Raw genomic sequence first — 22,502 nt, forward strand, 5'->3', positions numbered from 1 at the left:
CGATATTTGTAAGTGCCAAATTATGATATAATCTTGAGAATTGTTAGTGATTTGCTGAGCTGAAATAGTTTCCTACTTTGTCCATTGGTTTATTACATTTGGCCCTTGGAACTAACAGAAGTGTAAAATAATATTAATACAATACTGGACAGAGTATGAAGAATAAAATGGTCATGTTTTCACCATCGCTCTTCAAGACAGCATGACTGCTGTGAAATATGTTTTAGTACTAATGCTTTGTATTGAAGAAGTAAAATTCAGTGAGTCTCATTTTGTGTCATTGAGCAGTAATGTTAGATGTTTTAGTTACAGTCATGTTTTAAACAACTTGAAATCTTGTGGATTTCTTTCAGTTCAACAGCAGCATAGCAGTGCAGCAGCTGCTGCCCAACAAGGTGGCTATGAAATTCCAGCAAGATTAAGGACCCTTCATAATCTTGTTATTCAGTACGCTTCCCAAGGTAGATATGAGGTTGCTGTACCTCTCTGTAAACAAGCTCTTGAAGATCTAGAGAAGACTTCGGGTCATGATCATCCGGATGTTGCCACTATGTTGAACATACTTGCTTTGGTGTACAGGTTTGTATACTGACATAGATAAATATTAGTTAAATAAATAGTTAATATTTGGCTACAACCTGCTAATGTTCAGACTAACATTTTTTGACTGTTGTATTATTTTCCATTCCGTGTTTCTTATTAAAACCTTCAAGAGGGTCCTGCAGTGTTTTTATGTCTCCCTATACTTAAAAGTCAAACAAGTTTCTGCATTTTTGCCTGTGCTTTTGTTTTGGGAGCGAAGCCGGTTTTGATACTTTTTGGTTTTGGGGTTTGTTTTTGTCTACCAAAGGGCATGTCTTGATTACCCACTTACAGATAATCTCTACCCACTTACAATAATCTAGATAAATTGAACAGCAGTGTAGACTTAGTACATGCTAGTCTTCAACCAGCAAACTACTTTACAGCTACAGGCTTCAGGTTTTTACTTCCTGATTTCTGAATACATTCTCAATTGCTCTTCTTTTGTACTAGCATTTTTAGGCCAGTGCTGAAGTCAGTTTCATTTTTATGACTTTCTTTTTTGAATCCCCAGTATTAATTATGACTCTTTAAAATTTTAGAGACCAGAACAAATACAAAGATGCAGCAAATCTCCTGAATGATGCCTTGGCTATCCGCGAAAAAACTTTGGGCAAAGATCATCCAGCGGTTTGTATACATGCAATGTCATATTCTTAGTTGTGTTTTTCACTGAATTTTTTTCAACTCATTCTAATGTTAAACTCAACAGGAAAGTTTTTAAGACCTGGCTTATCTCTAAACAGTACAGGTAGGAGGCTGCAATGTAACATTCTTTGTTTTCTCTTAAATGTTTAATGTACCTTTTGAGCATTATATTCAGTGGTGTTTCATCACAAATGACTTGCTTGATTTCGGATTGCATGGATTTCCTGTGGAAAATTAATTTGGGAAGAAAGATTTTAATTTGCTTACTCAAATCACTTTACTAAACTCAGATTGAAGGTGTACTTCTAATTTGTTTTACTGCTGCTTTTAAATGAAACATAAATCAAACTTTTGTATTTAGTGTTTAAAATTAATGTGATATCTCACTTCATGTAGCCTGTGTGAAGAAGCAGGGCAGCTCTGAGATGTGAGAGGTAACTTTGTAAGACAAGAACGTATGAAGAAAATGTGTGCACTAAATAACATTTCCACAAATGAAGCAAAAGTATTTCATGATTTCTGTTTTTTTCCTTTCTTCATTTGTGTATGTATGCATTCAATAATAATTATTTCTTCATTTGCAAATTTCAATAGGTCTGCCCTGTGCATGGAAAATTCGAAAACATCAATGCATTGCAGATGTGTTCATTTTTCAGATATTTGTATCAGCAAATTCCAGTATAATTAATATTTCTCTACTGTTGACAGGTGGCAGCAACTCTAAACAATCTTGCAGTACTTTATGGTAAACGGGGAAAGTACAAAGAAGCTGAACCGTTGTGTAAGCGGGCTTTGGAAATCAGAGAAAAGGTATGAGTAAAATAATACAGCATGGATTGAATGGATTTTTTGAGGGAGGGGGCAAAGTTAAAACATACTTAACTTTTTTTTTACGTTTCGGTTGGGTAGATCTGCCAGATAAACCACAGAGTTAGCAATGCCTTAGTAGTTAGCAGTGTCTGAAATTCAAAACAGTAGTAAATTCCAGTAGTCCTATGGAGCTGTTGGAGCACTCTGGGTATATTCTAAATTCTGCATTTTGTACTTAACCTTCTTTACCTTTTTCTTTCCCCTTTGATAGTTAAGTAATCTTTGATTTGACAAGAGCATTGGAATTAAAAATGAAACATCATGAAAATTTTTAAGTTGATTATTCTGTGACTATATGGATATTTATTCTAGTCTACGAGACTGAATGCCTGCATCTTCAGGCTTCTTTGTATAATACGCTGCATATAATGTTCTTATACTACTTACATTATTCCTGTTATGAATTGTTCTGCAGCATTCTCAGTTTGTAATAGAATTGAGTAACTTTCATATCTTTCAAATGCAAATTTTGCTTTTGTCATCCTCGTGTTAAATTGGTGAGGAATAAAAACTAACAGGGTGTTTCTAAATGATGCATTTCTAAACCCTGATATGATGATTGGAGAATGTTTTAATACAAGGTGTTTCATTTTCAGGTTCTGGGGAAAGATCACCCTGATGTTGCCAAACAGCTAAACAACTTGGCTTTACTGTGCCAGAACCAGGGTAAATATGAGGAGGTTGAATACTACTATCAGAGGGCACTGGAGATTTACCAAACTAAGCTGGGACCAGATGATCCAAATGTTGCGAAAACAAAAAATAACCTGGTAAGCCTTTTATAAAGTAAATCTAAGAACAAGTAAAATTTTCTGATGGATTGAAATGCACCTTTATTCAGCATGTATTGTATTTGTTATTTATCAAGCTAAATCAAACAAGCGTGCTGATACATCTTTTGGGGGGTATTTTGTTTTCAGGCATCCTGCTATCTAAAACAGGGCAAATTTAAGCAAGCGGAAACCTTATACAAAGAGATTCTTACTCGCGCTCATGAACGGGAGTTTGGCTCTGTGGATGGTAAGAAACTTAGTCCCTTAGAATGTATGTTTCATTTTTGTAGTAGTTATGAAGTAAAATCTACAGGAAGTTAATTGTATCCTGATTAAAATTGTTGTCTGCCTGAGGTAGACTTAAAAAGTGAGATTATATATGCATTGAAGTACATTCATCATAAGAAAGCATTTAGATTTAGCAGTAACATATTCAAAAGGAGAGTTTTTCTTACGTGAGGTAGACTTGGTAGGCTTATGTTTTATGGTTTGTATTCTGGCATAATTTATCTTATGCCCAACCAAAGCCAGTTTTGGTATTTTTATAGAGGCAGAAAAATGTATGTCACTTTCCAGTCACAGGAAAAAGTCAGTGCAGGATTTTTAATGATATAGTAAATATATTGTTAACGTGAGTCCTCCATTAATACATTTAAAGTATGGGGAAAATACCCTTAAATTGTGAATTACACTGAATTGAAGTCAAATGCGTTTTATCAATATAAATCACAGTGAAGAATTTTCATTGCATTCCACGACAGTAGCATATGCACCACTTAATAGATACCAAAACAGTTGTTGCGATAAAAGAAATAAATGCATGTTTTCTAGCACAGAACTAGGCACATGACAAATCGATGGCAGCATATACTGACTTCCTTCAAAGCTTCTCAGAAGTATCTGTTTCTAAGTTCAGATAAGAAAAAAAGAATTGTAAAACTGTAAAAGAAGAGGTGCATGTTTTATTTATCTGCTGTTTGTAGTATGGACAGTAAGCTTTTTTGTCGTGGTAGTAGTATAAGTCTCTGGTTCACAACTTCATTTCAGAAGGGTGAAAATCAAACAGTGAATACTTTGTAGTTTTGTACTTCTGTAAAATATTTTCTTCTGTTTCATCAGATGAAAATAAGCCTATTTGGATGCATGCGGAAGAGAGGGAAGAATGCAAAGTAAGGCCATTGTCATAAATCTTTTTTTGAGCTTTTACCATTTAAGTTACAAATCAGTTATTTTTCTTCAATGGTACTTTTGTTTTAGGGAAAGCAAAAAGATGGCACATCTTTTGGAGAATATGGTGGCTGGTACAAAGCTTGCAAAGTCGACAGGTGGGTAATTTTTTTATAGGACAAACAACGCAGCAATACCCAGTATCCAGAAATGTCAGATTAAAACATGTTTAAAAATGAAACAAAACCAGCTGCTTGCCTAAGAATATAAAAACTATTAAAAATTCAGAAACCCAGGACTGGCTTTCAGGAACACAGTAGCAGTTTTCAAGTCCCGGGGCTGCTTTTAATTTAGGCTGGTTAGATCTACTAAGTGACATAAAAATTTACCACTTGTGTGGTTGGCAGTTCTTCATGTGGAAGCATAGGTCACCTTTCTTTCTTTTTATACTGTTGGTTGGCATACGTGCTCTCCCTGCTCCAGCAAGACCTCTAAGAGGGCCAGAAGCAAAAAGGGCCAGACTGTGCAAATAATTGAGCCTTGAGTTTTCTAGCTGGCACAAGAAAAAAAGTTAAACTGCCACAATTCTGCATTATTTGAGTTTCTAAAGCTTGAAGAATATAGTTTTGTGTGAATGAAAATGTGCCTTAAAATGGAAGAAGAGAAACAAGGACTTCAGCTTGGGTTATACTTGGTGAAATATTTTTTTTGTTTGCTTTAATTTTGTTCCTTAACTGCCTTTTTTTTTTAACGTGCAGGTGGTACAATATAAGAAAAAACCTGCATCTAGTACTGATAATGTTCAGTGAGGGTTTTTCATTTCTTCAGTGTTTGAATTCTTATATTTAACAAGGAACAGAACCTTTGTATTGTTGAAATCTGCTCTTTTTTCTCCATCCTGAACTCTGGGTGCAATACATCTTGTTGGTTTGTTTTTCATGTACTAGTTCATTCTTATGCATGAGCAAATCTTTGCTGTTACTGGAGAAAAACTTCAAGGGACAAATCTGTGACTCGGCTAATTCTCATTGTGTCATTGAAACAAAAATGTCTTATTGGAGTGTAAGACTTGTTAATGGAATGTGCTTTTTTCCCCACCTCCCCCTTCCATTTTTTGTTCAAGCGTAGTTTGAATGCATAGAAACTGCAAATAGGTACTAAGTAAAAGCTGATGAAAGGAACTGGTGATTTGTTTTGTGACTAACACATGCTACAGTAATGGTCACTGTGTGCATGAGTAGGCGTATTTTCTGGAAGCTTCACAATTATTCAGTTGGACACACTCGGATTGAGCTAAATTTTCACCTTGAGATGCGTCTGAGAAACACAAGGATGTAGCACTTCAGTTTTCTCTTGAGTAGATCTAGAGGCTAGTTACTAACTTCCAGTTTCAGGGCTGCTGAATAATCATAGTGTGAGCCGTTAATGCACATTGAAAGGGGTTAACAGGTTTTTCCATGTACATGAAGTACAGTATATTGTATTTCAAGAGAGACTAAATAATTACAAAAAAAATGATACTATATTAAGTTTTTATTAGTTTGTGAATTGAAAAGAGTTTAATGTGTGTGTGTGTGTATGTGTGTATATATATACACTTTTTTTTTCTTTAAATAGTCCAACAGTAACAACTACCTTGAAGAACCTTGGGGCACTTTACAGACGACAAGGCAAATTTGAAGCTGCTGAAACATTAGAAGAGGCAGCAATGAGATCTCGTAAACAGGCAAGTATGAAAATTCACCTTAATGATATTTCTGCATTGTGGTCATGCAGATTTTCAACTTCAGTATCTACCGTACATGCAGAATATATAAACTTTTAGCTATGCAGTGTCTGGTGCCTGATGTCGCCCTCTAATTTCAGTCTGAGCTGGTGATAAACCAATACCATCTTAACGCTTGCAAACTGGTTAATTGCCAGGGCAGTGGCACCATGTACCAGGGGCATGATTCAAATTGGGAGTGAAATTACGTGGAAAATGGAAGAGCAGAAAACACTGTGTTGGCCAGCAGTCCTCAGTTGGCTACGTGTCCTGGGAGAGAGACTGTAGCTAGGGGAAAATGGGGAGCTTCTGTTGATAATTTCCTTTGCCAGTAACGCTGTTCTACTTTTTAATAAGGAGCTGTCAAACTTAGAAATGTTCTTTTCTGCACATGACTAACTACGACTGGTGCAGACCTTCAGAAGACCACTATAAATTTATCAGTTGCTGTTCCTGTTACTTTTGCAAACCCGTGGGATGGATATTACAGTGTTAGGGGGGACTATTATTCTTTTAATGTGTAGAAGTCCTGTGCTGTCTCTGTGCTCTCAAATCTGCTGTTCAAGTAACCCTTTCTCACAGTCTTAGAAGGTGGGAGAGTTTGTTTTTATTGGGGTTTTATTGACTTTTTGCTTTTTCCTTTCCCTTTTGCATGATTTGATACAATGTCTTTTATAGAAGTACATAAGACTGGACAAGCAAACATGTCTTGTCAGTCAGTGTTAAAATGGAGAGCAAAATAAGAAAATATAAGTGAATAAAAAAAGACTTGGAAAGTTCAATTCTAATTTTGTTTTTATGCAATAGTAAATAAGATTTGGGTTGGGTTTGGTTTTTTTTTTTCAGAAATGGTTTGTGGTGGTGGTGGTGTTTTCTTATATGTCCATGTAAAATTCTAAACTCAGATTCTAAATTGAAGTAAACTGACTTAGGTGATGAATCATATCTTTTTGATAATGTACTGTTTTTTATTGGTTATACTGATTTGAAGTTGTATTTTAAAGAGTGATGCTGCAGGGTTTGATGTATATAGAAGCAGATTTCTGGAGAAGGGAGAGAGCAAAAAAGTTCCTGGCAAACCTCATGCTCTTCTAGTGAATTCAGCAACTGTTCCCTTTGATATAAGGTGGTATAAGTTCTTTCTTCCACAAAAAATGATGGAAAACTTGCGAGTGTTTGCCAAATAAAGGGAATGAAACTGGTAAGAGGAAACTGTGAATCTGGGAGAAAAGTTCTTCAGCAAGGAAAATTCATGGGTTGGGGGGGAAACAGCTGATAGAGATACTTTCTTCTATTGAGGATGATTTTCACATACTTCTGCTGAAGGTTTGTTTTTAGTGTGTCTGTCATTCAAATGTGATTTGAAGATAAGAAATGAACATGCATTGCATCTTAACATGCTTTGGTTCTTAGTTTTACTGTTGCCATTACACATGATAATTTTTTTAGTGTGAGCAGATACAACCAGGATAAATTGGCTTAATATAATAGTAATAAGATGACTGGAAGAAAACTTAGCTTGTAGTTATGTTTGTTTCCTTATTTTATATTAAAAAAATAAAACAGAACACCAACTTTCAAAGTTCAAATTTTTACTGTGAAGCTTGGAATTGATTATTTGGGAATTAAGGATGTGAGGATCTTGCTATTGGAGAAGTCTGTTTTAGAGTCCCTGTTTAATCAGCCCACTTTTGGCTTGCCAGTACCACTGGAAAAATTGTTCCATGTCTTCATTTTCCATAGAGCCTGCTGGAGGCTTGCTGCTGCTACTTTATTTTTATTAAGTATGCTTCAGGTTTTCATTGGTGCATCATATACCACCTATACCATTATACCATAATATATCACATTACCTACAGCACTAGATTTGGACATGTAGGAAACAGTGCTGTCTTACTAGCAGCGTTTAACACTACCTTTCTATTCTAGGTCATTAAAGTAAAGGAGGACAGACAGGGTTAATGCATGTCCCCTTTTGAGCTAAAAGCAAAGAGGTACTTTTGTTCCCAGGTATGGAAAAGCATCAGTCCTCTACAGCTCTGTTCTCCTTCACACATCTTTTGTTTGCTTTAGCTGCTGGGATGTATATGCTAGATTTTTGAAGACCAGTGAAGTTCTTTGTCCTTCATCTTTCATGACAGAATTGAACAAACCCAGAAAGTGCAGTTCCCTGTTCCTTCATTGTATTTTTTAACACGTGAGGTAAATGAGAGGCAATAGCTTTGGAACAGAGCCTAGAGGTTGTTTGTGGTACATCACCTCCTCAGTGGTGATTTTAAATAATTTTATGCTTTTTGTGTTCTGTGCTGCTAAAGGGTTTGGTTGCAAAAGCCATTTTGAGTCTACACTTCTCTACTGTCTGAGAGCTCTAGCCACTTTTCTGCACCATACAGCTATGTGGAAGTGAAAATATATGTTGGTTTCGTGCTTCCTTGTGTGTAGAATTCTATTAGGGAGGTCTGTTCTGCTCTTCAGTTAGTGGAAAGCAGCTATGTGGGAACCAAGAACCTGATTTCTCCATGATGCTAAAACAATTTTCATTCTTATTCATGCACTTTACTTTTAAGTAGAATTTTGGCATGATTTTCACTTTCTGTATTGTGGTAGACTTTATGGATTTGTCACACAGATCCCCTACTGCATTTGCTGCTGACGCTGCACAGATGCAGAATATTTTCTTATGTGTAAGGCATTCATCTGGGATCTCTTCCTGTCAGCAAATACCGTTTATGATGTGGAGTAGGTTTATTATAAAGAAAACAAAACTGAAAATAAGTATGATTTGAGCTTTGTTACTTTCTAGTTTCTGTGTTAAAGATTTTGCCTTTATTTTTAGTGCAGGGTTTTCATAGAAAGTATTTTAGCACTTTTAAGATATTTAAAGGATTATTTGGTAATTGATGGGCATTCTTTAACACAAAGTAAACATATTTTATTGACCATATATCTAGTCTGTTCTATTACAAGCTTATTTTCTATTTGATTTCTTTCTGAAGGATAAATTACACTACTATGCCAACTGTTGTATGTCAGTATTTTTGAATAACACAACCTGTGTCTTGGGTATTAGATATTCAGACATCTGCAATGTTCTTTCCGAAGGCGGGTGAATACTGCACCATTTGATAGGTGGAAAACTGAGAATTGCATTGACTGTTCATGATCTATAAATTGCTTAAGTATTAAGCTGGTGGCCAAATGGCTTCAGGTAAGTGAACACCATGAGGCCTTGACAAGTGATAGGGAAGGAGGAAAAGAATGGCAAGTCACTGAATTCTCAAACTACCAGACTGTCTGTCCACTTCATGCTGTGTTGATTGCTGCAATGTTTAAAAGGCAACTCGACTGCCCTTTGAAGGCAGAATCAGGGTAAGGGAGTTATGGGTTTGATTGACTTCTTTCTTGATATGGTTTTTGGGTGTAAGTTGTAGATTAATACAGCTTGTAATAAAATAAAACCTTTTCCTATCTTACCTAATTCTCAGGGTCTTGACAATGTTCATAAACAGAGAGTTGCTGAAGTACTGAATGACCCTGAGAGCATAGAAAAAAGACGAAGCCGAGAAAGCCTCAATGTTGATGTGGTAAAGTACGAGAGTGGTCCTGATGGAGGCGAGGAAGTGAGTATGAGCGTAGAATGGAATGGGGTAAGTACAGTACACAGTTTAAGAAAATAGCCTAGATAAATTATCACCATAACAAATATGGTTGTCCATTCACCAGCCTATCATGTTTTCAGTAGTTTCTTGGTTGATCTACTTACTTTGTATTTTGTAATTTTGCAGAATCAATTAAGAAATGAAAAGTAACGTTTTGTTTTTTCATAACATCATGTAAAAAAATTGTAATATTTTAAAATTTTAAAACAACCCTTCTGTTGTTGTCCTGAATGGTGAAATTTCTTCAAGAATCCCAAGCAGTTGTATTTAAGTTGTTTAATGCTGATTGAGTGTCCTGGTTATGATCTGGTGTACAATTGCTTGTCAGTGGTTTCTTTTTACTGGTGGAAATATTCTGGCAATTAACTTAATTTTGCTTTTGTCCTTTTGATGCCGTATTTGCCCGTATTTCAAATGTTTCTTTAAAAATACCACATCTGTGTTTTTAGCAAAGAGCATTTGCTATGGAGATGTATTAAGCGTTAGCAGTTTTAGAGTAAAATAGTGATCAGTCTAACACTAAAATAATTCCAATCTCCTCCTTACCCAGCTTCTTAGAGGAAAGAACATAACTTTTCAAGCTGCTATATAATCCATTTTAAGAGGCAGTGCCATCACATAACAATGTGATAGTAACTTCACGTTTCTTAAGTGGAATATTAGTATCACTTTCCCGTATTAGAATTTGACTGGAGTCAGGGCTGGTTCCTATTTGTTTCCCATATATTGGCTTCACTGTATAACACTGATTGTCATCAGGTAAAAACTTACATATAATGTGATTATATATGCATTTTTCTAACCATTGTTTTCCTTTATTTGAAAGACAGTGGAAGCTTTCAGTTATTGATCTGGCTTATGTAGTTGTTTGCTTCTGTCACCAGCTTTCCCATGCTTTATCCCATTGCTGGCAATGGGATATATATTGCACTAACTCCCAGCTGCAGTTCTGCTGAAAATATTCTGTTAGATTATAAAAGTGCTGTTGCCTGCTTTTGTATGGGAGGGGAAGTAGCCTACTTTGCAATACTGAGTGTTCTGAAGTTTCATTTGTCTTACAGTAGGTATCTTTTTTCTTCTTTTTTTTAGCCACGAGACAAAGTTTAGCATTCCAAAGAAACCTTGATAAAATACATACTGCTTTAGTCTTAAAGGAGCATGTTCTTTCCATCTTTGCTTTTGTCTCTTTATTATTGTTTTCTTGGCATTGGTGTTCTCAGTGCCAAGACAGTCAATCAGCATCTATTGTGAATAATACTGCATCATTAATAAAGCCAAAGTAAGGTTGGATAACTCTTTTTTTTAATTCTCATTTTGCCCATTCAGTGTTAGAACTGTGTACTGTACTCTTCCCTTAATTTTCACTGTACTTTGCATGACTGTATGTTCTAAATGGATTAAACTTTTTTCTCTTATTGACATTAATTAAACAAGCATGCAGGTTTTGGATTGAAAAGGCCTTCTGGAAAAGCAAGAGACAGTATTTCTAGGTCAATATTTGAATCAAAATCAGTGATAAAATTTGTTGATCTGAAAAACTAAATTTTGACCTGTCAAGGCAAACAAACTTTTCATTTTTAGTGTGCTGAAGTGGCATTGCTTTATTCTCATCTTTGTTATTTCTTTTTTTCCCCTCTTAAGAGAAGGTATTTTGTATTACATCTTTTACGTAAAGTGGGCAACTCTCTCTCCCTCTACCCTGCTAGTGTTTCTATCTCAGTGCTGTTCTTCCCTCTACTTTATATTGTGTATTTTTTTTTTTAACCCTCGTGTGTTCCCTCCAGACAAAATATTCTGATTCATAAAGTATAGTAGAATTTTTTAATCAGGCAGATACTTCTGTGTGCAGAGCCTGAAGAGAGGCCTGCATTTTCCCTTTAAATTCTTCTGAAGTGGTCAAGCTGACTCATGTTCTTGGGTGTCAGAGAAGAGGTGGTGTGTATAAAGCAACAAACTTCAACGAAAAAATTATGTTGGAAGATTTATTGTAATGAAGTGACTTCCATATGAAGTGTAATCACTATTAAGCATTGTATGCTTTGATGTATATCTTACAAAAAGGACTGAAGTATCTGTTGGAAGTAAATCTGTCATTAACTATTAAAATGAACATGCTAAGTGAGGTTGTGTAGTGCATGTTTACGTGTTTCATGTAAAGTCCATCCCTTAAAGTTAACTGAAGATACTTGAAAATGCAAAGAAATTCAACGTAGAAATCCCAAGATTTTTATCCCTCACTATGTTTGTATATTAAAAATGTCAGTCGGTATCTGTAATTGGCATTTTTGTAAATTGATCTTGCAGCCAGTTGGAGGACAGATAAAAATCTTTGTGGTATGATAGTGTTTAATTTAAGACAATGTTTTTTGTGTGAGGAAGTATCTTTTATTATTCTAAACCATATGCTTCAAAAAGACAAGCTTTTGGGCACATCGGTCCACTTTCAGGTGTGAAACAAAAGCAATAACTTTCACTACCATAGACTAGCTGGTAAGAGTTGCTCTTGTTTAATAAAAAGTGTCAGACAGTCAGAGCAGCATTGTAGCAGACAACTACAAAGTACAGGAGATGATGATGGTGGGGAGGTGTAAGCAAAAGTAATAAGGTGATTCTCCTTCTGAGTGACATAAAAACTGGCAATTAATCTTTGCCGTAGAAATGGATATCTCTGATTTTTTTAATTGTTTGTTTGTTTACACTGGATTTAGGAAATCTTTTTTTATCCTAAGCTCATGTTTTAAAGGTGTTTTGTTAATCATGCAGTCAGTGTTTAACTTGGAAGTTCAATGTCTTTATTTCAGATTTGAAGTACCCAAAAGCTTGTCTGCTTATTCCTAATGTGCTAGTTAAAATAATAAAGGTTATACTCTATATCTACCAAATTTGTCTTGCCTTTGTTCATTGGATCATTATCACTACTATAGCATCACTGGTTTAAGACCAGAGGAATAATTAGCCTTTTCACTGATCTAATACTTCTAATTGGAATTTAGACTTCAATTTATTCAATCCTGCAAAGCTGAAGTCTATTTTTCAAAAGTGTGAACAATATATGCAATTTAGTTTGAAACACAAATACTTGGTTAGATTTTGATCTTCTAATCACTTGGTAGCAAGGCATTTTGCTATTTGCAAGAATAATGTTAATTACTGTTCATTCCAGTTGATACAGGTAAAGGCTCTCAAAACTGTTACCTTAAGACTATCAGTAATGGTTTCTGTACTTAACACTGAGAATGGAAAGCATGTAAATTGAACCACAGCATATATTCAAAGGTGGATTCTTTCAGCTGCCTCACTGCATTAGGGAAAGTACAGAAGTTTCCACTTGGATGATATATATACACACAGATATGTTCTAAAAAAATACTCGTGAGGTCAGTTGGATTCTAATTCCTTAAAGGAATGAACAGAATTTTGTCTGGAGGTTAGGGGAAGACTTCTTTCTTCTTGCAGTTTTGTTTCAAGAAAAATTCCTGACAGAAGTTAAAGCTGAAATGAATGCACCTTGTTCTGTTCCTTTCTTCTGTTTTTCTTTTTTTATTTTTATTTTTGTGTTAATGTCAGCTGAAAAAAAAAAAATCCTTTCTTTGTTTACAAAATGTAATACTAAAGCTATCCCTTCTTAAAGGTGTTTTGTATTTTATACAAATGCTAACTTAAAGAATGCACAGCATATGAGTGATATAGGCAAAACTGTATAAAGATGTATGTTCTGGTAACTGCAAGGGCCTGCACTTTGTACGTAAGGGCAGTCCAAATATTTACTCTGGAAAAAATTGTTTTGAATGTGACCTAGAAATACTGTAAAAATAACTGTTCAAAATTGAAAACTGTTGAATTTTTCCCAACAGTTTCATTCAGTTTTTCTCTCTCCATTTCTGACAGGCCTAGATGCCTTTTGTGATTCTTATACTGTCTCCTGCATGACGGGCGTGCACCATCTTCAAGCTTTAACTTCTCTCTTCAGTACTGACTGCTGTGTTTTAGCAAACCCCTTAAGATTCTTGTCAGAGCTACACTTCCCTGTAAACTGGCCATTCCTTCAGTGCTGGTGTCTTTTTTGGTTTTTCTATTTCTGTACATGTGTAGCTTTGCCAGATATGTATCTAGTCATACAAATGTTATTACAACCATTGCTGTGTAATACACTAGTTTAAAAAAAAAAAAAGTAACAATGAACTTTATAAGTAGCTGTTCACTATGGAAAAAAGATAGTTAAAAGTATCGCACAAGGTATTATTGAAATGGCATGATGGTGATCTTTACAGGAGAAAAACAAAACAAAACCCGTAACAGTAAGGCATGTTCTCCAAGTGCTTTAAAATGTATTTAGAGACCTATTACATGGTTAACATCAATATGGAACTCTGGATGTCTTCACTTACTATTATTCTAAAGTAGCATTGCTGTTTAGTCTTTGTGTGAGATTTTGGCAATTATGCTTTTCTCTACTAATCTTGGTGTTCAGTGATTTGTGTATTTGTCTTTCTAACTTCTAATAAACTCACTCCAACTCAGGTGTCTGTCTTTGTCTGCTTAGTAGTACTTTACTTTCTTCTTTTACAATTCTTCTTTCATAATCACGTAGGATTTCTGTGGAATAGGAAGTGGTCAGTTCTAATCTTACTAAACTGTTGGGTTTGGTTTTTTTTTTTAAGAGTAAAACGTTTAAAAATAGAATTGTGGTCAGTTGTAAGTTTCTTTGGATCAGCACAGCAGTGTAGAACATGAATGCAATGTACAAAAAATTCATTTCATCATGTTTTACATCTTCTTTGGTGAAAGTTAAAATGAAGCATAGGAATTTAACCATACATGTTTCTGATCAGAAATACTTTTGTTTAAGGATTTTAGGATTAAACAAACATGTTTGCAATGTAGATGTTTAGGAAAAATAAAACAGTTTTTTTCTTAGACTCTGATGGAATGCTTTTGCTTGGGGCTTGTACTCTGTTAACGACAGTGCGCTCATACGAAATGGTAACATGGTGATGGTGAATTGTTTGACTACTGTGGTGGGGTTTTATAAATTACTATGAATCATGGCTTGAGCATGTCTTCACATTTTAAAAATCTCTGTTACAGTTTGGAAGGAACCCTTTTGTTTTGGTAAAGTTATAGCTATATGACATTCTGTGTTTAGGAATTGTACCAAGGATATATTAATAGCAATTTAAAAAAAAATTCTCATCAATGAAATGTTTTTGAGCCAGGTTTGGGGGAGGGCGACAAACTCTTGCACTTTTACATTTGTTCAATTTTTTTCAGGATGGCACTGGATCTTTAAAACGCAGTGGTTCCTTTAGCAAACTTCGCGCTTCCATTAGACGCAGCAGTGAGAAGCTGGTTAGAAAGCTGAAGGGAGGAAGTTCACGAGACAGTGAACCAAAGAATCCAGGGTAATTATCTATTCTTAGCTGTGCTGGTACGCCCTCGTTCTGTGCCCCCACTGCAGTTTAGTGCAGTACCTAGGGCAGTGTTTTCTTCTCTGCTTAGCTAAGTGCATGTTGTATAAATCTATATCTTAAAGAAAAATAAAATAGGAAATAGTTTCTTAAAATTATAATGAAAGTTCTGAAACATCTGAGGAAGTATATTTGCTTTTAAGAGTTATCTCAATTTTAAGAGTGTTTTTTTCCCTTTTTACTGCTTCAGCCACTTGAAGAATAGATAAGCCTCATAGAATTATTGGTAAATGTTAGTTACCTGCAAAACTCATTTTCACACAGCAGTGAAGAATAATAAATGTTACTGATTTTTACAATAAAAGTTTGAATACAGTAAACCCACAACTAACATTCTTGATATAGCGTAATATCTACATATATTCTTGATATAGCTTTATATATTGCTGTGGGTATAAAGAGAATTACTGACTTGAGCCCTTCTCAGTTTCTATTTTTGGAAAACCCAGATTTCAGAGAGCAGAGGAAAATACTGGAAAACTTGAACCTAGTTGTGCATCTCATTAACATTTTGGCCTCAGTGGTCAGTGGTAAAAATTCAAATTTTAATGAATCTGACTTCTCACTCTTCCCTGTTTACCATATGATTATGGATTTGGATGTATGTAATATTTCTAATAAATGCATAAAAACATATATCATCTATTGGCTGCTGCAGAAAAGTTGATATGTTAAAATGTACTACTACTACTGTTTTTCATAATAGCACTCATGGGTGTTGCCCCTCACCCCCAACATAATTGCAATTAGTTTTGCAGGGTTTTTTCCCCTTGCTGTGGAAAACTGGAACTCATTTAGTCGACAGGAAACTGTATGACAATGTGAATTTGAACTTAGGCTTTAAAACAGTTAAATTAGAGAACTTGGATTAACTTCTGATGAGTAATATAGTAGATCTATGAGTAATATAGTAGATGATGATGATGGTAATACCTGAGACAGTGATCTGGAGGCAGGGTCTCAGTGTGATTTTGTAAGGGCTCCAATGAAGTTTTGCCTTATTGTTCTTATGTGGCTGTAAAACATTGTGTACAGCTATAGTGCACATAGAGTTCTCTTCCTCACATCTCTCTCAAATTTAGCCTGATCTGATTTTTAGAATTGTTAATTAAAATTTCACTCTCAGCTGCCAGAGACTTGATGTTGAAGGCACTGAATCAAATTCTAGGTCAAAAACGCCTTTGCATTTATTGATACATCATTAAGAACTGCCTCTGAGATGATAGATTGGGAATAAACTGTGAAAAACATGTAATTAGAAGCAGGAAATATGTAAATGTAAAATGCTTTAGGGAAAACAAGCAAAGGCAAGCCAAAATAGAATAAAAGGGATTTCCTTTTTTGTCTTCAATATTAGCATTTTATACATTGGTTTTCTGTTTCTATTCAGTTCTGTCTAGAGTTCATACGTCATAGTTCAGGTATATTCTTGTATGAATAGATGCATATATCCATAGCTAATTTTGCATTTTCTCCTCATTTTTGTGAGACATGGAAAAATTTTCAGTTTCTTAAAAGCCAAGAGCTTTATTCCTTGTTCTCTGTAGTAAATAGAGCTAACTTTTTCTGCAGGTAAAGTAAGTCCGTGATTATAGGTGTAGAAAATTATTCTTACGTATAACTGAAGACATTTGGCTTTGCAATGTCCTGTAAGAACTCCTCTACCTTTTTATTGTCTGCACTTTGGTAGTGTTATTTGACTAACGTATAAGTAATCTACCCGCATTAATATTAATTATATTGTGGGGTCCGTATCACCAAATAAGATTTCTTCAAATAAAGACATTAATGTGAAACAAATTTGAAAACAAAGCAGTATCTTTCTTGCTTTCCCCTTTTGACAAAGTATTCTTGTTTTTTAGATGTCACTACTGTTCTCAAAGAGTAACTTATTCTTAAAACTTGCAATAAATGTATTACATTGACAGGCTTTTATGTAGATACACACGTTGATACAATAAATACTTTAATTTCTGTTCTTGTAAGATATAGACATCTTTTAATCCTAATTTATATTTGCATTTGTTATTAAAACCAGCTAAGATTCCTGGTATTAAACACTAGCTTTGTAGATCATGAAGCATAGCTGTACGTATTGATATTCCAAGAAGTCATTTTGATTTCATTTTCTGAAGAAACTTTAGTAAATAAATTTTTTCTGCTTCTGAGCTTAATAACAGGGATATTCAGTTTTTATTATGCAAACCTCTGTTTTTTAGTGTGTTTGATAGCTGAATATTACAATACTGACATACCATACATATAAATAATTTTTGCTATGAAGTCAGCCACTCTAGGTAGAAGACTCATGTGCCTCCCTCCTTACCTGTACACCTCTGCATCCCCTGCCTATGTCTCTATGAAGACTTTATTTTGAAATTGATTTACACCTGTTGCTTATACTGTGCTTCTGTAAATAGTAATTGACAGTGCTGGTATGATTCTGAATGAGGAATACTCAAATAGAAATACACTAATATCCCAGTGTGAAAGAAAGACTTAGTTTTCATGTTGTTGCTTGATACAGAAGGTTGAAGAGAAAGAAGTGGAAAACTCGTCAGCAAAATTGTTTCTTTAAAATCATGCAAAAGCCTTTCTGACAAAGAACAAATCTCTTAAGAACTGTTCTTTGAAACATACAATACCTGAAGCATGATACCACTTCTTTCTTTTTTTATCATATTTCAGAATTCAGTTCTGCAATAATTCAACTTCGCTAGTGTTAGGTTTGATTTTCCTCTTTTAAAATTTTGATCATACTGCAGAACAGTTAATATTTCTAATTTAAAAGGGGAAAAAAACCCAAAGCTTTCATTATTGCTATTACTTATGCAACAGAAAAACAACTGCACGCTATTTGTGCAATCATGTTTCTAACATGGAGAGAATTAAAAGCGCGTTTGCTAGACTAAAGTTCTTAAGTATGTTGACTTAAAAAAAACCAACCAAACAAAAAACCAACCCCTCCCCCCCCAAAAAAAAAAAACAACCCACCACCGAAACCCCCCACAAACTAGTATCTCATGCATGATTACAAGGTTTTTTTTTTTTTAATTGGCTCTTCAACAAGAACCTAAAAATACTTGGGTAAATTTTTACTCGTGGATTTTCTATTTCCCTGGAATGTTTTCCATAAACCTTTATGTTCTTTTTGAGAGTTTTATGTAATGTTTTGTTTGTGTTTTACAGATTAACTTACTCTGACTTCCATATATAACCTCTGTTGTACATGTTTCCTTGAATAAATGAGGTGTATACCATGCATGAGTCCTTGCTTTGTTGTTGCTAACACTCATGTCAAATATTTTAAATTGTGTGCATTCTAGCTTTTGAAACATGCAGATTTAATGCTAGGAAAAAACAGTAAGCTTGTGTTATGTGGCAGCTGTTGTCTGTGTTTGTTAGTGTTTTGGTTATTATTCTTCTAAGCCTTTGCTTTATGAAAGCATTTAAAACTTGTGCTTGACTTTGACTGTTAGTAGTCTTGCTTCAGTAGAAAGAAAAACTGTTTAATACCTAATGTGATCTGTATGGATAAACCTTTCCGTGTTATTGGAAGGCATTGGGAACTTTGCATCAGCCAGTTGTCTCTAAAGCTGTAGGTGGCATTGCAGGATTAGGGTCTCATGCTGTGAATAGTTCATCAAATATATATTCAAAGTACTCATTTAGTAGTTTTGAAATTATTAAAGAGGAAAAAAAATAGTGAAAAATCAAGGCACACCTAATACATTCTGAGTAATGGACAGACACTTTGGGATAAAGAACATCAGACATTCCTGTTGTAGTCACCATGATGATAGGAAGCTTAAGGCTAATCTTGAATTTCAGTATACACACTTTAAAATATTTTTGTTAAATTTTGTATGTGTTTGAGAAATGCAGATAAATTATTGGTCCTCATCTCAAACACCAGTAGATATTACAGTTAATGCGGTGATACTTCGACTGTCAGTAGCTCCTGCGTGGGTGATTAATTTTTTTTTCTCATCTGTTGCTTTCAGTACTGTATTCTAGGGTTGTTGTTACGACTGCTCAGAGTATTGTAGAGCCAAAAGCATAACCAAAGTTATAGCAGCAACCATCTTATTTCCGTTCACTTTGAAATGTTTAAAATAAAAGATTTCAAAATGCCTTTTGAAATAGATTCTGCAGACTTACCTAGATGAGGCAGAAAGTACTAATGTTTGTTGTAGCTTTTCCAAGTTAAATGCTGCCGATGTCACAAGCTTATTCATGTTTCACTTTTTTTTCCTAAACTAACTGAATGTTTTGATGCTTTTGTAAGAAGCTGCATAAAATTGAAACTGAGAATTAGCTAATTAAAAATCAGCGCTAAGTCAAGTGTATTAATTTGATGTGCTTTAAAAATTGAGATTTTGAGTTGAAACTAAATCAGTTGCCTGAAATGTTTAAGCTCTGAGGAGCTTGTATTTTTTTTGGTTTTATATGTAATTTAGAACCGAATATAAACATATTCTAAGTTATGTAGTTATCTTAAAGGGTATGCCTCAGAGCAGTTTCGGGGCATTGTTCAAACTCCCTTAACTGTTCATTGCTCGTTGTTATACTTGTGTTTTTAGAGCTGTTAGTTTCCAGCTATTCTGATTGGTTTATCCTTGCATGTTCACTGTCCTGGTTGCAGCATGAAGCGTGCCAGTTCTCTGAATGTTCTTAACATGGGTGGCAAGGCTACTGAAGATCATTTTCAAGTAAGAAGCCCTACAATACTCTTACAAAAATAGATATCATTAGTAGGGATAAAAAGAGTATGATAAATAATAAAACAACAAACTCCTCGTGATTGGTAAGATCCTAATTCAGTAAGGTGTTTAAAGCGTATGCTTAAGGCATCGTTCCGTAACACTTTTGTGAATTATGCTTAATTTTAAGCAAGTGCTTACGTCCAACCGGTAAAGAGCATTGGCTTTTATGATACCAAGCAGTCTCTGGCTTTGGACCTTCTAACTGTTCCAGTGGATGTGAAACTTCTGGATGCTTACATTCTTGTAATTAAAAAAACAAGAACTTTTAAAGCTCCGTTACTAAGTATTTATTACATCAGCCCCTTTATTGCTAGGGGCCCAATCATCTTAATTGCTGTACATTTTCAGATTCCCTTAAATGCGACTTCAGTTGTTTCTGAGGTTGTACAGGAGCAGTCTCTAAAAGGTTGTCTGATCTATGTTATGCTTCTGCTAATATAAAACCTTATTTTGCTTAACTGTATATGGTGTGCCCAATTGCTACTTCCCATTTCGTGTTTTTACCTAATTAAGTCACTGTTTCTTATATTGTCAAATAAGCTAGTGATGTTCTGCGTTCTAAACACTGTTGTGCATTTTACTAACACAGTAACTGCAACTAATTTTAGGAAGATAAAATTGCTTCTCTACTAATAAAACTGTATGTGAGGATCTTCACTATTTGTCCTGCTGTAACAAGAAAGCCCAAACTATATGGCTCTCATTTTACTGTTGAGTGGCATAAAGGTGTCTTAACTATATTATCTCTAATGAACGTACTGCAGAGTTTTCTGTGGTGTGAAATGTGTGCAAAACTTTGCTTAGGGTGAACTTCAGCCAAAAAAAAAATCAAGGATAAAGCATAATTCTTTGCAGCAACAGTGCCAAGGTTTCAAAATGTCATGCCTTAGGTGCCCCTAAACTGGATCCTTAGTATATAATTGATGTGACTTCCAGAAGAGTAATTTATCGTTTGTATGTACACTGCGATATTAAAATTAGTTCTCACTTCTTGTGAGCTTTTTTAGTTCACCCACTATAGACACTCATGGCAATTCCCATAGATGGGCTCTTGCATTTCTGGTAAGACTTGGGTCAGGATTGTAAAGGGTGTGTGTATACATATCAGTAGATCTTTTCAGTTTTGCTAGTTGAAAGTTGGGGAAAAAGATGTTTATTAGAATATGGAAGAGTGTCCCCCTACCCAATGTGAACAAGGCCAGTTCTCCATAATTCCTTATATTTGTTTGTTCCTGTTTGTTAAAACGAGTAATTTTGTTTATTTGCTTGAACTCTCTGTACATTTGCTTAATTTGTTTGTTTGTTTGTTTTCCCCTTCACACAGGAACGAAATAATTGTCTGACAGACTCGAGAGCTCTGAGTGTCAGTCAGACTGATTTGGCGCATTGAGATTCTTGGACAGAAGCTAGCTAATATTCCTTGGTGAATAAAGAAGCACTGAGACCTTCAAAGCTTTGGTTCCTCATCATCACGTATAGGAACACCTAGTTTGTAGATTTTGTTGTTTTTTTTCCAATGGACTGCTGTTTTTACTTTTCTAAATAGGAACGATTTTAAACACAGCATTAGTGGGTATTTTCTTCTAAAGGAAAACTATATAGATATATATTGCTCATTGCACTGCTCCCATTCATGCTACTTACGTTGATTTCTTGAATAGATCTGAATATTACAGCAGCCAAAAAAAAAGTAAAAATACAAACATATTTAAAGCATACCAAAATGCAAAGATGTTTGAAAATGCAGGCAAAATTAAATGTGTAGCAGTAAATATATACAGTGCTGGAATGAGAAAAGGATGAATTTATGTGCATTACTGTATAAATTCAAATTGAGCATACTGTATTGGTGGGGCTTTCCTTTGCACCACGGATTGTTGTAATGTTAGAAACCTTAGCAGGCAAAACAGCACTTAGACACGGCTTACTTAACCACTAGATTGAGCTACTAAATTTTACAGAAGAGATGGTTGGGGTTACATTACATATAGATAGCATGAATAGCAATACCTGTGACCATAACTTTGATACTTGTTGATATAAGTCTTAGGGCACAATAATGGATGGAGATAGGATGGTTCATGTTGATCAGGAGAAATGGAAAATGTTTTGACCTTTACCTTGTATGGTTGACGAATACTGAAGTTTTGGACTGCAGCTGTCCCAGAGCAGCTGCTGTTGCTCTTAGGGAAGCATCAAGCCTCAGGTTGACTTTCTTGCTTGTCCACTGGAATTCACAGTCCCATTCTCTGTTTGCTGAAAGTGCTCCAACGTTTCCTTATGCCGATTCCAAATCCTGCCTTTCTCCGTGATAGCTGATGACAGCAGAAGCAGGCAACTGCATGCTAGGCTGTTACACTGTGGAGTAGCTGCTGTGCAAAGGACCACTCAAATCTGAAGGGCCCCAGTGGAAGCACTAGACGGCCACAAGTGGCAAGCAACTCGTTTGACCACACATCCATGTTAAATCTACTTACGGTTAATATATATGCTGTCTGTATAGAGGACTGCTGCTGGAACAAAGTATGTGTGTTTTAAGTATTTTATAGACACTAGTATTTCCTTTTGCTTTTCTGTAAAGCTTGTAATTTTGTTCATCTTTTGTAAAAATTCTTACTCATGTGAAGTTGGATGAGAAAGTAAAAAAAACAACCAGTGTGTGCACAAATGCATTTGTGGTCATAGTTGTGAGTTGGAAAATGCCGAATGAAATTAACTTTGGGAAAAGCTGGAATATTCATTCAAAGTTAGCACCAACTGAAGGAGGTAAAACATAGGGACATAAGCAAGTTTTAGTATCTGAA

The 22,502-nt window shown here is 35.0% G+C and overlaps 1 protein-coding gene across 2 annotated transcripts in view; it reads left to right on the plus strand.

Annotated features, from left to right (window-relative positions):
* The window catches only part of KLC1 (kinesin light chain 1), a 29,009-nt gene extending 7,217 nt beyond the window's left edge, over positions 1-21,792 (plus strand). Inside the window, exons 4-15 of one of the 2 annotated variants that reach the window (XM_009583298.1) lie at positions 354-579; positions 1,125-1,212; positions 1,939-2,040; positions 2,697-2,870; positions 3,021-3,120; positions 3,993-4,042; positions 4,131-4,198; positions 5,658-5,766; positions 9,291-9,452; positions 14,736-14,866; positions 19,578-19,644; positions 21,023-21,424. In XM_009583298.1, coding sequence (XP_009581593.1) covers positions 354-579; positions 1,125-1,212; positions 1,939-2,040; positions 2,697-2,870; positions 3,021-3,120; positions 3,993-4,042; positions 4,131-4,198; positions 5,658-5,766; positions 9,291-9,452; positions 14,736-14,866; positions 19,578-19,644; positions 21,023-21,088 — 1,343 coding nt within the window. In that variant the 3' untranslated portion in view covers positions 21,089-21,424. Of the gene's footprint in view, positions 1-353; positions 580-1,124; positions 1,213-1,938; positions 2,041-2,696; positions 2,871-3,020; positions 3,121-3,992; positions 4,043-4,130; positions 4,199-5,657; positions 5,767-9,290; positions 9,453-14,735; positions 14,867-19,577; positions 19,645-21,022 lie in introns of both variants that reach the window. The other variant, XM_009583299.1, reaches the window with a different exon arrangement.
* The last annotated feature ends 710 nt before the right edge of the window (positions 21,793-22,502 follow it).

Source organism: Fulmarus glacialis, unplaced genomic scaffold (genome assembly GCF_000690835.1).
Source record: "Fulmarus glacialis isolate BGI_N327 unplaced genomic scaffold, ASM69083v1 scaffold18718, whole genome shotgun sequence".
Classification (NCBI taxonomy): Eukaryota; Metazoa; Chordata; class Aves; order Procellariiformes; family Procellariidae; genus Fulmarus; species Fulmarus glacialis.